Source organism: Triticum urartu, chromosome 6A, assembly GCF_056163025.1.
Source record: "Triticum urartu cultivar PI428250 chromosome 6A, HENAU_Tu73, whole genome shotgun sequence".
NCBI lineage: Eukaryota > Viridiplantae > Streptophyta > Magnoliopsida > Poales > Poaceae > Triticum > Triticum urartu.
In genome coordinates, this window is record NC_141878.1 from 157,532,515 (window position 1) to 157,545,781 (window position 13,267).

The 13,267-nt window shown below is 43.6% G+C and overlaps 1 protein-coding gene across 1 annotated transcript; it reads right to left on the reverse strand.

Moving 5' to 3' along the window:
- Positions 1-508: 508 nt before the first annotated feature.
- Positions 509-6,525, reverse strand: LOC125517486 (DNA (cytosine-5)-methyltransferase DRM2). Its single transcript, XM_048682690.2, has 8 exons — positions 6,238-6,525; positions 4,489-4,605; positions 4,301-4,409; positions 4,171-4,217; positions 3,911-4,075; positions 2,109-2,208; positions 1,928-2,019; positions 509-1,843 (listed from the first exon to the last, which is right to left on the reverse strand). Exons 1-8 carry the CDS (start codon positions 6,241-6,243, stop codon positions 728-730), a joined length of 1,752 nt encoding a protein of 583 aa, XP_048538647.1. The 5' UTR covers positions 6,244-6,525; the 3' UTR covers positions 509-727.
- Positions 6,526-13,267: the final 6,742 nt, after the last annotated feature.

Genomic DNA, 13,267 nt, shown 5'->3' on the forward strand with positions numbered 1-13,267 from the left:
AGAACAGAGATAACTATCTCTGGATTTGTATCAGCTTCTTTTGCATCCCATCCCAGAATAGAAGATGTCTTTAGTTTGTGTGAATGTACCAGTCACTTTTGCACTTAAAATGTACAATATCGTCTATGCTAAAATGGTTTGCTAGAGGAAAGATGCTGTGGGAAATAGCAAATTAAGCACCCTGCTTGTCTACAGGTTAGCAGCAGAAGATCAGGTTACATTTTTACCTTCCTATATAGGCTTTTCATAATCAACTTCCTCTTTTAACCTTATCGTGTTCACTGTTTTCATGGCCTGAAAACCACAGTTGAGTGCTTGATGCAGTGTTTAGTGCAAGCAAAGGAAATGATATGAAGCAACTAAACAAAAGAAGTCTCTGTCTCTACGTAAAACACCAAAATTCCAGTCTTGCAGTGTGTACAACTGAAGCAGTTAGATGACATGTCCAGCTCAACCAGACAAGAAGATCATCATGCAAGGCAATGCATGGCAAAATCCAGCAACAGAATTTCGATACTGAAAACAAGGGCATTTCTTGCAAATAAATATCCACCACGTCACCTCAATGTTCAAACATAGATGAAGCTGCGGTTCCTAGAGATAAACACTAAGTGACAGAATAGGTACTACGATGCTTAGCCTACATCCTTACATAGATGAAGCTGTGGGAAGCTGCGGTTCCTAGAGATAAGCACTAAGTGACAGAATAGGTACTATGATGCTTAGCCTACATCCTTGCCATAGCTGACTTGATGGCATCCAAGATTCTGGGGTAGTCGTACAACAAAGCAGATTGCTCACCTTGGCTGCCCCCAATCACCAGGTCGAAGCCACCAAATCTACCAACTAACGATGCAATTCTCTCATTAGTGAGAGATTTCAGGTCGGCAATCTCAACCAGCTTGCCTGTCTGGTGGGTCTGATCCCACCAACCATTAAAAACCCTCCTATTAGTTTCGCCTTTCTCAACAGACACCACTGTCCTCATGCGGATCCCAAGCCTGTGCAAAGCCACCACTCCTCCTCCAATTCCGGTGGACAAGGACAGCACATTGACACCATTGGGAAACATGTCCCTCAGCACTGATAGGTGGTAAGCAACTGTATCAACTTGGAAGGAGTTCGCAAGAGATCTGTACCTCTCTGTCTTGACGATTCCCCTTGTGTGGTCCCTTGGGAAACCGAGCAGAGATTCCATCTCATCAGGCTCCAACTGAGCAACCTTATTTTTCCCAACCCAGACAAGATCCCAAGTTTTGCACTCATCCACCACATGTTTCTGAACACTTGGGTTGCCTGATCTTGCAAGAGCACGCTGGATTTGATCTGTGAACTTTGCAGTTGCCACACTTGCTTGCAAGCAGTTGAGCTGCCTTCTTGGGTCCCAAGAAGGCCACCACTTCTTATAATGAGGGAATGCATCAAATACGGTCTTTGGTGGGAAAGGGAGAAGAGCTTCTCTGTTCTCAATTGGCAAATTATGGATGTACCCACTTTCCCTTGAAGCCGCACAAAAATACTTGGAATCTACAAACTCTGGTTGAATGTCATAGAATTTTTTTGAAATGGTCGTCCATGCACCTCTTGGAGCTCGGGCCACATTCTGAAAGTAGAAAAAAGGTGGTCCGATAGCTTGTTCAGGAAGCATTCTGGTCATTGACGGTTTTCTGTCACTGGGCAGATTAAATCCAACCATAGGATCTGGGATACGCGTTGGCTCATCATGGCTACCAGCAAAGGAGGGTCCACTGCCTTGTGCATATTGCATCCTCCTTTTCTTGCTCTCTTCCATCAATCTTGCTTTCTTTCTCCCTCCAAACGAATCAAAGCATCTATCCATAACCTACCAAATGTACACGGATTTCAGGTACATCGAACTAAAAGCAGAACCGTTTCTTATTGAAATGTACATAAAAGCACAAGGTACCTGATGGTCAGATATGTTTCTGGAATTGAAATCTCCTGCAACCAGTGATGCACTAATCGAATCAACTAATACACAGAGATCAGCATCCACACCTAGGAAAATTTAAACAGAAATGTATAGCATAAGTTGCCTTCTCCGTGAAAGCATGACTGTCGAGACAAAAATTTCAGAAAGAGCATACCGCATCTCCTAATAGCAATATTTGCTTCATCTTCAGCAAAGCCCATGCCTACTAATGAGTTGATCTTCTTATCTTTCTGTGACATCTCTTGTAGAAAATCCTTCAGAGTTGCAATAAAAAATGAGATTAGAAAACACTTGCTACATCTCACTGACTTATTAATGCCAACTGAGTGATTGCTGATAGAGAAATACAACTATGTACCGACATCTATAGGGCCAGAGAAATGAAGGGGACTACAGCTAATCAACGGTAAAGAAATGAATAGCACAGACCACCCAAGAAACAATAGAAAAACACTGATCAAGAGTTAAAACAATGAAATGATTTAGGAACTCAACTTCTTGTTCTCTGGTGCTGTTTGAGAATGACATTAATACAAGAGTTACTGTTTGCATGAACAGAAATGCTCATCATTTTACACTTGAAACAACTACCCACATTAGCAAATATCGATATGATGTATTGGTGGTGATGGACAGGAATAAACTGAAAGTACATGTTCAAGTTTGTTGTATCACATAATGGCAGTCTGTGCTGGATGCATAGCAGTGGAAGAAAGTTAGGACCGATGGAAGATAAGGCAAATGTGTGCATCTTCAGGAGAACATGAAGATATTCGCATTCCACACTATTTCAGGCTCATCACCTTGCTAGCAATCAAGATATTTTTTTGCTGAGCAGGTATAATAGACGTCAAGCACTCCATACTCTTTCCCTACTTGTTGTTTTCAGTCATTACATATATATAGCCATGTATAGGGTTCAACCATACAATATTCTCATCACTAGTTTTATTTGCATAACCTACACGAAAATCAGCTATCACATCATATATTACATTCTGAGATTTCTAAATTAGTGACTCTGTGTATGTATTTCTAGCATAACATTTCTACATCGAATCCCTTGCTTTCTTCGGCTCTAACATGTAGATATTGCTCTTCTTGAGGTTGGTCTTGGAGCGAAGTTTGATGCAACTAGTGCAGTATGTGATGTACTTTTCCAGTATTAAGATCACTTTGTGTAACTGAAAGTCAATAGAAGAATCTTGAACAATGCCATTTAATTCTTGTAGATCTTATTCGTCCTAATCAGCAAGCTAGTTTCCAACCATCCTTGCATTCTATGGAAAAGTGATGAGCTGGGTTGCAGGACAAACTTTACCCAAGTGCAGGCTAGAATTATGTAGTACTCGGCATTCAAGTTTAGCTTCTATTTCTTATGAACTCTTCTCAGCTCAGTCTGATTGTACACTATATCTTGGACTACAAAGTCAACCAAAGAGCATAATTGTTTCGTGGTATGTACAGAGTATCTTCTCTTGGTTAAAGCATCTGTAGTATGATTTGCTCATACCATCCCGATTCCACAAGTTTCAAGTCGTGTAACTAATATTCAAATGCATAAGAACTGAAGAGAAAAGGAGTGGTGTCTAACAGAAATAAATTTTCCAATTCATAAAAATCACAAACAAGCAGGACAATAATACACTCAGTTTCTACTATTTTCCAGTTTGATTGATTACTATGCGGGAGGTACTGGTCTAGTGGTATTCAACCTCACTCCCTTATCACACGTACACGATAAACTTAAACAGGATGAGAATTCTAAGTAAAAAACAAAGTGCTCAAACTTCACAATTCAATTTTACACCGTTGAAATACTCGGAGCAAAGAAAAAAACTCAAACAATACATAAAGAGGGTGCTCAAGGTATGCATGGCAAAGACTTCACATATAACAGCACATATATGATCAAAGAATTCTCAGCTACTGAACTAAAGATCAGGAATCATCTACCTCGTCACCAGGATCATCACAGTTGGTCCCTCTACCACCAACATCGTCATCGTCGCCATCCCAATTCTCAAAATCAAGATCCTCATCATCATCAACTTCTTCAACACTCTGAGGAGCGCAGCCAGAAGTAGAGCAGTTACCCACTGCATCATCAGCACCTAGTGCCTGCATTTCACATCACCAATCGTATAACATACAATCTTTGCCATGTAGCAAAAGCATCATAGAATAAACGCAAGATAAAGCACATGGACAAATACCTGATATGTGAGAATTAGCTCGAGCAATGCATCTGCATCGCTATGCCCTGAAAACAAAAGCCTCAGTTGAAACACAAGATATAAACATAAACAAGACAAATGAAATGAAACTAGTTACTTTGAGTATTACCAATCTCCTTCATGCCCTTCACGACTATCTCTTTTTGGAAGCCCATTGCTACATATTCCTCAATTAAAGCAGTAGACGGCACTTCCTCGTTGGCCCGCCCATTACAATCCTTTAGACATTTGCACAAACAAATATCACACTATAATCATAATAATTACAAGTCAGGGCTAGCTCTTGTGCTGAAGTACCAGCGTGGATGGGCCAGGAGCATCCGAGTTCCTGAAAGCCGGAGCCGATGAAGGCTCAGCCTCACCATCACTTTCCCACTCAAACTTAACATTGTCATCACTGTCGCTATCCCGGTCCTGTCACATGAGTTAAGCACACCTCGATCAATATTGAAAGCAAACCACCAGAAAAGCAATAATAGAGAACAAAATGACGCACAAAGAAGAATTATTCTGTCACAAGCCCACAACAGCCACAAGATATCGCCATTGAAATCTCTAGCGTAAATCAGTACAACTATATTCAGTTCTACTCCCTCTGTAAACTAATGTAAGACGTTTTTGCAGTACAGTTTAGAGAACATAAAAAATGAAGAAGAAAAGACCATCTCTTTTTATCAAACAAACTCCCTCCAGCAGTGTCACAACAAGACATCAACAAGACATTAAGCTAATGGGCAAAACATATACTGTACATCAGTACAATTAGAAATTTCAAGTTCCAGTTACGGGGATGCTAAATAACTGAAATATGCTAAATAACTGAAATATGGGGATGTCAAGAAGTATTGGAGTATTGGGGGGGGGGGGGGGGGGGGTGATAAAGCTGGTAAATCTAAATAGGTGATTAGATCGACCAGGTTTGGCCATTATCACCTAGAATAAGACTAACCAAACACGCAGGGGCCAGAGTGGCAGATGAACCAAATGGATAAGCAACGGTAGTTTGCAGTCCAAATGAACAGCTCAAATGTACTAACTGAAGTGCGAGAGAAGTAAAAAAAGTACTCCCTCCGTAAAGTAATATAAGAGTGTTTAGATCACTAAAGTACTAGTGATCTAAACACTCTTACGTTTCTTTACAGAGGGAGTATTACTTATTATTTTATAAAAGAGTTTCGACTTGTTAATGCTGTGTGTGACCATAAGAGTGTCAATGTGTCAACATGAACAACATATGAAACAAATGACCATGCGGCAGCCGAAATCCCAGCAGTGCCATTCAACTCTAGTGCCCAGAATGCATCACCGAAAATTTAAAAGAACGTATATCAGACCAAATGGACCCTAAAAAAAGATTCAAATGAGAGTTTAGCCGGCGCTGCTGTCTCTGCTATATGAGCCGGTATTTTGACTAACGACTGCAGCATCTTATCTGGTGTGACCCTGATACCTGACCAACGTGAGAAAATGCAGACAAGGACAGAGGCTGAGAAGCTAACCAACCAATGCAACATAGATGCCTACTCTGCTATATACGGCGGATCCGATTCTATAGGGTCTGGAACGCATCGAGTTGTTTTTTTTCCTCATCGAACAAACTCGCCACAAAACCACAATATGCAGAAAGTTTTTTTTCCCATCGAACAAACCACAAAACCTCCAATGTGCAGTAAGTAGTTTTTCCCATCGAACATATGAAAACAGAGTCGCGCACAGACTGATACGTCAATCAAAAATAACAAACACGAGAGCTTCCTCCGCATCGGGATGGAGAGTTTGCATGATTGAGCAGTGGGGAAAACAAAGGAATCTTTCATAAGAGCTTTTGTCAGTGGAAATTTCAGCACGAATGCTGTGCAAAGGAATCGCAAAAGATTTTGCAGGAACGCAATCCTTGCATGGGAAATGCCCCTAAGAATCAAGAGATGAGTCCTCTGGTATAACTTGTAGAAATCCGTTTAATGGATGGGGCTCTAAAATCGCCAGAAGAAGGGAGGACGGAGAGAGAGAGAGAGAGAGAGAGAGAGAGAGAGAGAGAGAGCCTACCGCCATTGCTGATGTCAGAAGATGCCCCTTCCCTTCCCTCTATCTCCCTGCCGTGCGGAGGACAGCTCGAGGAAGAGCGGCAGCGGAGGAGGCGGAGGAGGAGAGCGCGGCGGCGACGGCGACGGCGACGGCGTCCGCCCCTCGCTGGCTTAGACGACAAGGAGAAGACGGGGATGCGCTGCGCTGCCGCGCCTGCCGCAGCGTGTAGTTCAGACTGGGCGTTTAGTTCGGGGCCATGGATGGGAGCGAGACTTTTATGTGTTCTGTCGATGTGCGGCTGCGCGCAGGACCGGCTACACAGTTCCTGTGCGCAGCGCACATCTCAATAAATAGGCAGAGGAAAAAAGGAGGCGTAAAAAAAACGATGTAGTTGTTGATGGTGATAATAACGATGATGGTTTGGTCATAGCTATCAATCAGTCATCTTGACAGTTTTAACCGATCTTTTCATTTAAATCAATGAGTAAATAAATTAAAATTAATGCTAAAATCTAAAGTATGTTTAATGAATTTTTTTGTTATGCTGTTTTAATATGATCTCCATTCATAAATGTATGGTCAACGCAGAGTTGGTGAAAATTGTCCAACACGCACGCTTTACGAATTATAATTTCATAAAAGTACTAAAAAAATTAAAAATGATTATTTTTGTAACATGCATGGTCGATGCTCGCATATAAAGTTTTCAAACGACATCCGTGATATTCTGGGCAAAAATGACAAAATCAAAGCTACGTTAAAAAGTACCATTTTATGAATAATAAGACGCCAATTATATTTTCTTCACTGAAGGTACCATGGTGTCAATGCTTCATTAAACTTCGTACTTGAGTAGAATGATCGATCAAGTTCAATACCCAAAATTTTAGAATTTTTTTAAAAAATCTCCTGATATAGTTTTTAATTTACTATTCATGCGGGGTGCTCGCAGAACCATGTCCATCTTTATCTTTTTGAATATATGACCTCGTAACAAGTATTGTAGTAACAAAAATTCTAACTTAAATTAGTTGTTTATGTGTTGTAGCGAGCACATAAATATTTTGTACACAACCAATGTGATTTATCTACCATTTTGCCACGATTATATATTAGGGAAGGCTTTAACTGCCAATTAAAACAATATTTGTTAACTTCAAAGAAACCATTATCTTATTTGATAGACAAATTAGATGCGTGGTAGTTGAACCATGTTTTTAAGAAAATCGATCAAAAAAGAATCGAGAAAACCAAAAATCAAGGAGGCGAGAAGAGGAGTGAGGATGGGTGGAAGAAAGAAACGCAAGACAAAATCTTAGGTATTTTTTTAAGTAATTAGGTATATGGCCATGTGTTGCCATTGGAGTCAAATATTTTTTTAACACAACTAGAACAATGCCCATGCGTTACAACGGGGTATAAATCTTTTAGTACGACGGCTTGTGTTTTACCTGTCTATAATAATGCAATTGTGTAAATAAATGATCATCAAATTCTGCCTATGAAATACCTTATATTTTGATCCAAAGTTAGGTAAGTAAATTAAAGTGGAACTGGTTCAGAAGCTAAGTAAATTAAGTTGAAGGTTGGACGAAGAGGTGGTGGAAAGAAAGGTGAAATGAGAACCTTATGTTCCTTTTAGATAAGACGACCATATGGAACAAATCTTAATGCAAAATAAATAAACAAAATAAAATCATGTTTTGGTTATACGATGCTTACATTTTTTAGATATGTGCGCGTGATTGATCTTCTTTATTGGGCTACCCAAGATAAGATACCGATTCACATTTATTTGTTTATAGACCGAGAATTTATTGGTATTTATTTAGTTACCAAATATGTCTAACCTGTAGTACGTTTTATCATAAGAAACAATATATTTATGAACCATGAATTGAATGCTATATACCGTACATTGATCTAGTTTATTGGGTTACCAAAGATTGGTTTTGGTGAAACCTAGGAGGGAATAGAAAACTAGAAAAAAAAATCAATGGATGGTGGGAGATTTGACGAAGGGGTGATGAGGAGAAAAGCGAAAGATGGAACTTTAGAGCATCTCTAATGCGGACCCTTAGACCGTCTTACATATGTCCTGATCACAAGGTCCGGACGTATTTTGCCTTCCAACTCGATCTTGTATCCGTCCGCTGACCGGTCTGGACGTCCTTTTCCCCGCAAGCCAGAGGGGCGGGTTGCGGGCGTCCGGACCGTTGCCACGCACACGTCTGACAACCATGGCCCACGCAAAACCCACTCCTTCGCCCCTGCCCTTTCCCGCCCGAAGCGGTTGCCCGCATTCATGCCGTTCTAGAGTGGTAGGTCCGCATTGACGCCGACTCAGAATGGACGTGATCTCTCACTAATGCCAGCATTGGAGTGGCCCGTGGCCGAGAGGGTCGTCCGCACCGCGTTCCTGGTGTCCACTCCTATTCAATGTCGGAGAGGTGTTACTGGATGTAACGCCCCAAGACCGGAGCTTCAGATGCCTTTCATGATTTTCGGGTTTTTGTCGTGTATTTTGTTTGGTTCATTGCTTTCATCATTGCATCATGTGCATTGCATCATGTCATCATGTCATTAATATTGCAACCGTTTCAAAACTCTTTTAAATAAATCGTATGGATCTTTGATCCATTTAAATCGAGGGAAGAATGACTTCTCTTTATAACTTATCCTCCCAATATTAGGGAGCTATTATAAAGTATTCCATGGATGTGGAATTACCGTGACGCACTTGCAAATAAATCCCAATGCCTTTGATGTCTAAATTCTCGGTCTCCGACTTGTCCTCATGTTCTTTTTATCGTTTAATCGAGGCTCCTCTAAAATCTCAGTCCATTTAGAGTCCTTTCGAATGGGTTTCAAAATTCAAACATATTGAATTAAATTCAACATGTGCGAATCTATTTTTTCTCCAAAAATCCTCTTGCCATTCTATTTAAATTCCTCACATTTTTGTGAGTCCAAGAAAATTACCCTCGTGAGCAAATTCTTTCCCTAACCCTCTGTTTCTATTTCTTCTCTCTATTTTGTTTCTTCTCTTTCTTCTAAGGAGAATAAGAGAGAGTAGAAAGAGAGAGAGATAAGCCAGCCCAGCTGGGCCTTGCAACCCCCGCGCCGGCCCACCTAACCCTCCTAACCCTAGCCGCTCAACACCACCCCTCTCGTTCCCATCCGCCGCCACACACACTCGTGCGTCGAGCCAGGGAGAGCCCTGCTCGATCCGCTCCTCCCTCCTCTCGCACGGGCGCTCGCCCGATCCATCACCTCGCCTTCCTCCCAGCGCCCCCTCTCTCCGACAAGCGCTCATCCATGCCGGAGTGCCTGCCTCCCCGACGCCCGGCCTCTTCCTCGCCCTGCTGGTGCCCTGCCGCCGTTGTCACCTGCGCCTCCCCAAGTCGTGCCCGTCGCCCGGCATGGCCGCGAGGCCATCAGCATCGCCGAGCCATGCTGCCTCCCTTTCTTGCCAGCCTCGACCTCCCTGTCTTCCCAGCCTCCTCCGCGTCCCCTGGCTGCCTTTCTCTGCATCGAACATCAGCAGCTTAGCGCCTCGGCGCCCCTGCACCCCAAGTCCGTCGCCATCTCGCCGGAGCGCCGCCAGCAACAGGTCGCCGCCTCCCCTTCCCTTCGCCGGAGTCCCGAGCCGCGCTAGGCGCATGCGTCCTCGCCAAGCTGCTGCTGTCTGTTTCCTCTCGTTTTTCCTCTGTCACCAGTCCAATGAGCAGCGCCTCCGAGTTTTGCCAAGCCCCTGCTTCGATGAACTCACACTCAACCTCGACGACCTGCCAAGCACCTGTGACCGAAGACTCCAAGTGCCCTTCAAATCGTAAAGACCGGCAAGTCCAACTAGCTCCGATGCCCCACGGACGACTACGCGGTGTTGCGTCAAGTACCTATACCGTGTCTCCGGAATCGCCAAGACCGTCCCGAATATTGCTAAGTACCACTTCGGTTCCGGAACGCGACAAGTACCACGACGCCCGGAGCCCTCGGATCCGTCAAGTTCCACTACCGCCGACTAGCACGACTACCGTCGCAAAAACGATACCGTCAAGACCGGACCGACAAGTACCACGACGCCCGGAGCCCTCGGATCCGTCAAGTTTCACTACCGCCGACTAGCATGACTACCGTCGCAAAAACGAGACCATCAAGACCGGACCGACAAGTACCTTGACGACCGTGTACCACTATCATCGCAATACCGCAAGTACCTCTACCGACGACCCCGAACATCTACGGTCATGTACGACTACCGTTTCCCGAAGAACCGTGGGTCACAAGATTCATGTTCAACTACCATCGTCGTGTGCCACTACTTCCACTACCGTCGCGAGAACATCTACTTCCTCTACTTTGCACCGAACCCGAACCGTCTCGTTTGCACGCTTCGAAGGTATAACCCCGAGACGACGCCCGTGAACGAATGAATGCATGTTGTATGAGATGCACCCTTGTTCGCCTCGAGTCCGAACTGTCGGTGCACGTTGCCCCTCTTTTGCTTTGTCACCGACATGTGGGAACCCGGTATCCGGGAGCACCCCACCATCCTTGCATTGACACGCTCCCGTCACTTTTCCTTTTGCACCGGCATCTCAATCGAGTTTTTGGAACCGGAACATTGCTGTGGCACCCCTTTCGTTTCCGCCACGATGACTAATGCTTCATCATGCTCATATCAACATTTTTCATAAAAATTGCATAAACTTGAACATGTCATCCGCATCATGATAATAACATTTAAAATGGTTAACGTTGTTGTTGCATTAAATTGCTAAAGCACATGAGGTTTTTTCGGAATTGTTGTTTGATATTTCCGGCCTCATTTAAACTTGCCTAAATAGGTAGTTTTACTTATGTTTCACCCCTTGCCATGCTTAACAACATTTAATATTGTTGAGTACCTAACCGAGAGTGAACTAAACAATTGATGTGGGGTTCCGTCAATATGCAACTCATTGCATATTGGGCTCCACTTAACTTGTAGTTTTGTTTGTGCACTTTGCCATGCTATGCCCTCATTAAACCGGACATGCATCATACTTGGTTGTGCATCATGCCATGTTTATGTGGTGGTTGTTTACTATGTTGTTTGCTTCTTTCCGGTGTTGCTTCTTCGGGTAGTTCCAATAACGTCGCGTTTGTGAGGATCCGTTCGACTATGCCCGTTTGTCTTCTCCATGGACTCGTTCTTCTTCCTTGAAGGATTTCAGGCAAGATGACCATACCCTCGGAATCACTTCTATCTTTGCTTGCTAGTTGCTCGCTCTATTGCTATGCCGCGATACCTACAACTTGTTATATCATGCCTCCCATATTGCCATGTCAAGCCTCTAACCCACCTTTCCTAGCAAACCGTTGTTTGGCTATGTTACCGCTTTTGCTCAGCCCCTCTTATAGCATTGCTAGTTCTAGGTGAAGCTGAAGTTTGTTCCATGTTTGGAACATGGATATGTTGGGATATCACAATATCTCTTATTTATATTAATGCATCTATATACTTGGTAAAGGGTGGAAGGCTCGGCCTTATGCCTGGTGTTTTGTTCCACTCTTGCCGCCCTAGTTTCCGTTATACCGGTGTTATGTTCCTTGATTTTGTGTTCCTTACATGGTTGGGTGTTACGGGAACCCCTTGACAGTTCGCTTTGAAAAGAACTCCTCCAGGAAGGCCCAACCTTGGTTTTACATTTTCCTAACAACCTATTACCCTTCCCTTGGGTCGGCCAACCCAAGGGTCATCTTTATTTTAACCCCCCCGGGCCAGTGCTTGTCTAAGTGTTGGTCCGAACTAGAGTCCTTTGCAGCGCCACCTCGGGGAAACTTGAGGGCTGGTTTTAGTTGTACGGAGCGCTCATCCGGTGTTGCCCTGAGAACGAGATATGTGCAGCTCCTATCAGGATGTCGGTGCATCGGCGGTCTTGCTGGTCTTGTTTTACCATTGTCTAAATGTCTTGTAACCGGGATTCCGACTCTGATTGGGTCTTCCTGGGAGAAGGAATATCCTTCGTTGACCGTCAGAGCTTGTGATGGGCTAAGTTGGGACACCCCTGCAGGGTTTTGAACTTTCGAAAGCCATGCCCGCGGTTATGGGCAGATGGGAATTTCTTAATGTCCGGTTGTAGAGAACTTGACACTTAACTTAATTAAAATGAGTCAACCGTGTGTGTAGTCGTGATGGTCTCTTTTCGGCGAAGTCCGGGAAGTGAACACGGTTTTGGAGTTATGTTTGTGCGTAAGTAGTTTCAGGATCACTTCTTGATCACTTCTAGATTACGACCGTTGCATTGCTTCTCTTCTCGCTCTTATTTGCGTATGTTAGCCACCATATATGCTTAGTGCTTGCTGCAGCTCCACCTCACTACCCTTTCCTACCTATAAGCTTAAATAGTCTTGATCTCGCGGGTGTGAGATTGCTGAGTCCTCGTGCCTCACAGATACTTCCAAACAGTTGCAGGTGCCGATGATACCAGTGAAGGTGACGCGACCCAGCTCAAGTGGGAGCTCGATGAAGATCGTGTTCATTGTGTTGTTTCGTTTCCAGTTGATCAGTAGTGGAGCCTAGTCGGTACGATCGGGGATCTAGCATTTGGGGTTGTCTTTTCTTTATTTTGGTTCTGTAGTCAGACCTTGTTTGTATTCTAGTTGATGTATGCTATATTTATGTATTGTGTGAAGTGGCGACTGTAAGCCAACTCTTTATACCTTTCTTATTCAGTACATGGGATGTGTAAAGATTACCCCTCTTGCGACATGCCTACCATGCGGTTATGCCTCTAAGTCGTGCCCCGACACGTGGGAGATATAGCCGCATCGTGGGCGTTACAAGTTGGTAATCAAAGCCTTCCCCTACTTAGGAGCCCCCTGCTTGATCGAATAGCTGGCGTTGTTGAGTCTAGAAAAATGTTTTGAGTCTTATAGGATTATATATATCGGAGAGTAGGATTCTTTTTACTCCTCAGTCCCTTCGTCGCTCTGGTGAGGCCTCCTGACGTTGAGTTTTGACTCTTCTCTTCTCAAATTTCACTAAAAAAATTTAGGATCACGC

Excerpts from the sequence above, each read along its gene's own strand:
- LOC125517486 (XM_048682690.2), bottom strand. Across the intron at positions 4,410-4,488 it reads CTCCTGGCCCATCCACGCTG|GATTGTAATGGGCGGGCCAA; the intron begins GTACTTCAGCAC and ends AAATGTCTAAAG. Across the intron at positions 2,020-2,108 it reads TATTGCTATTAGGAGATGCG|GTGTGGATGCTGATCTCTGT; the intron begins GTATGCTCTTTC and ends AAATTTTCCTAG.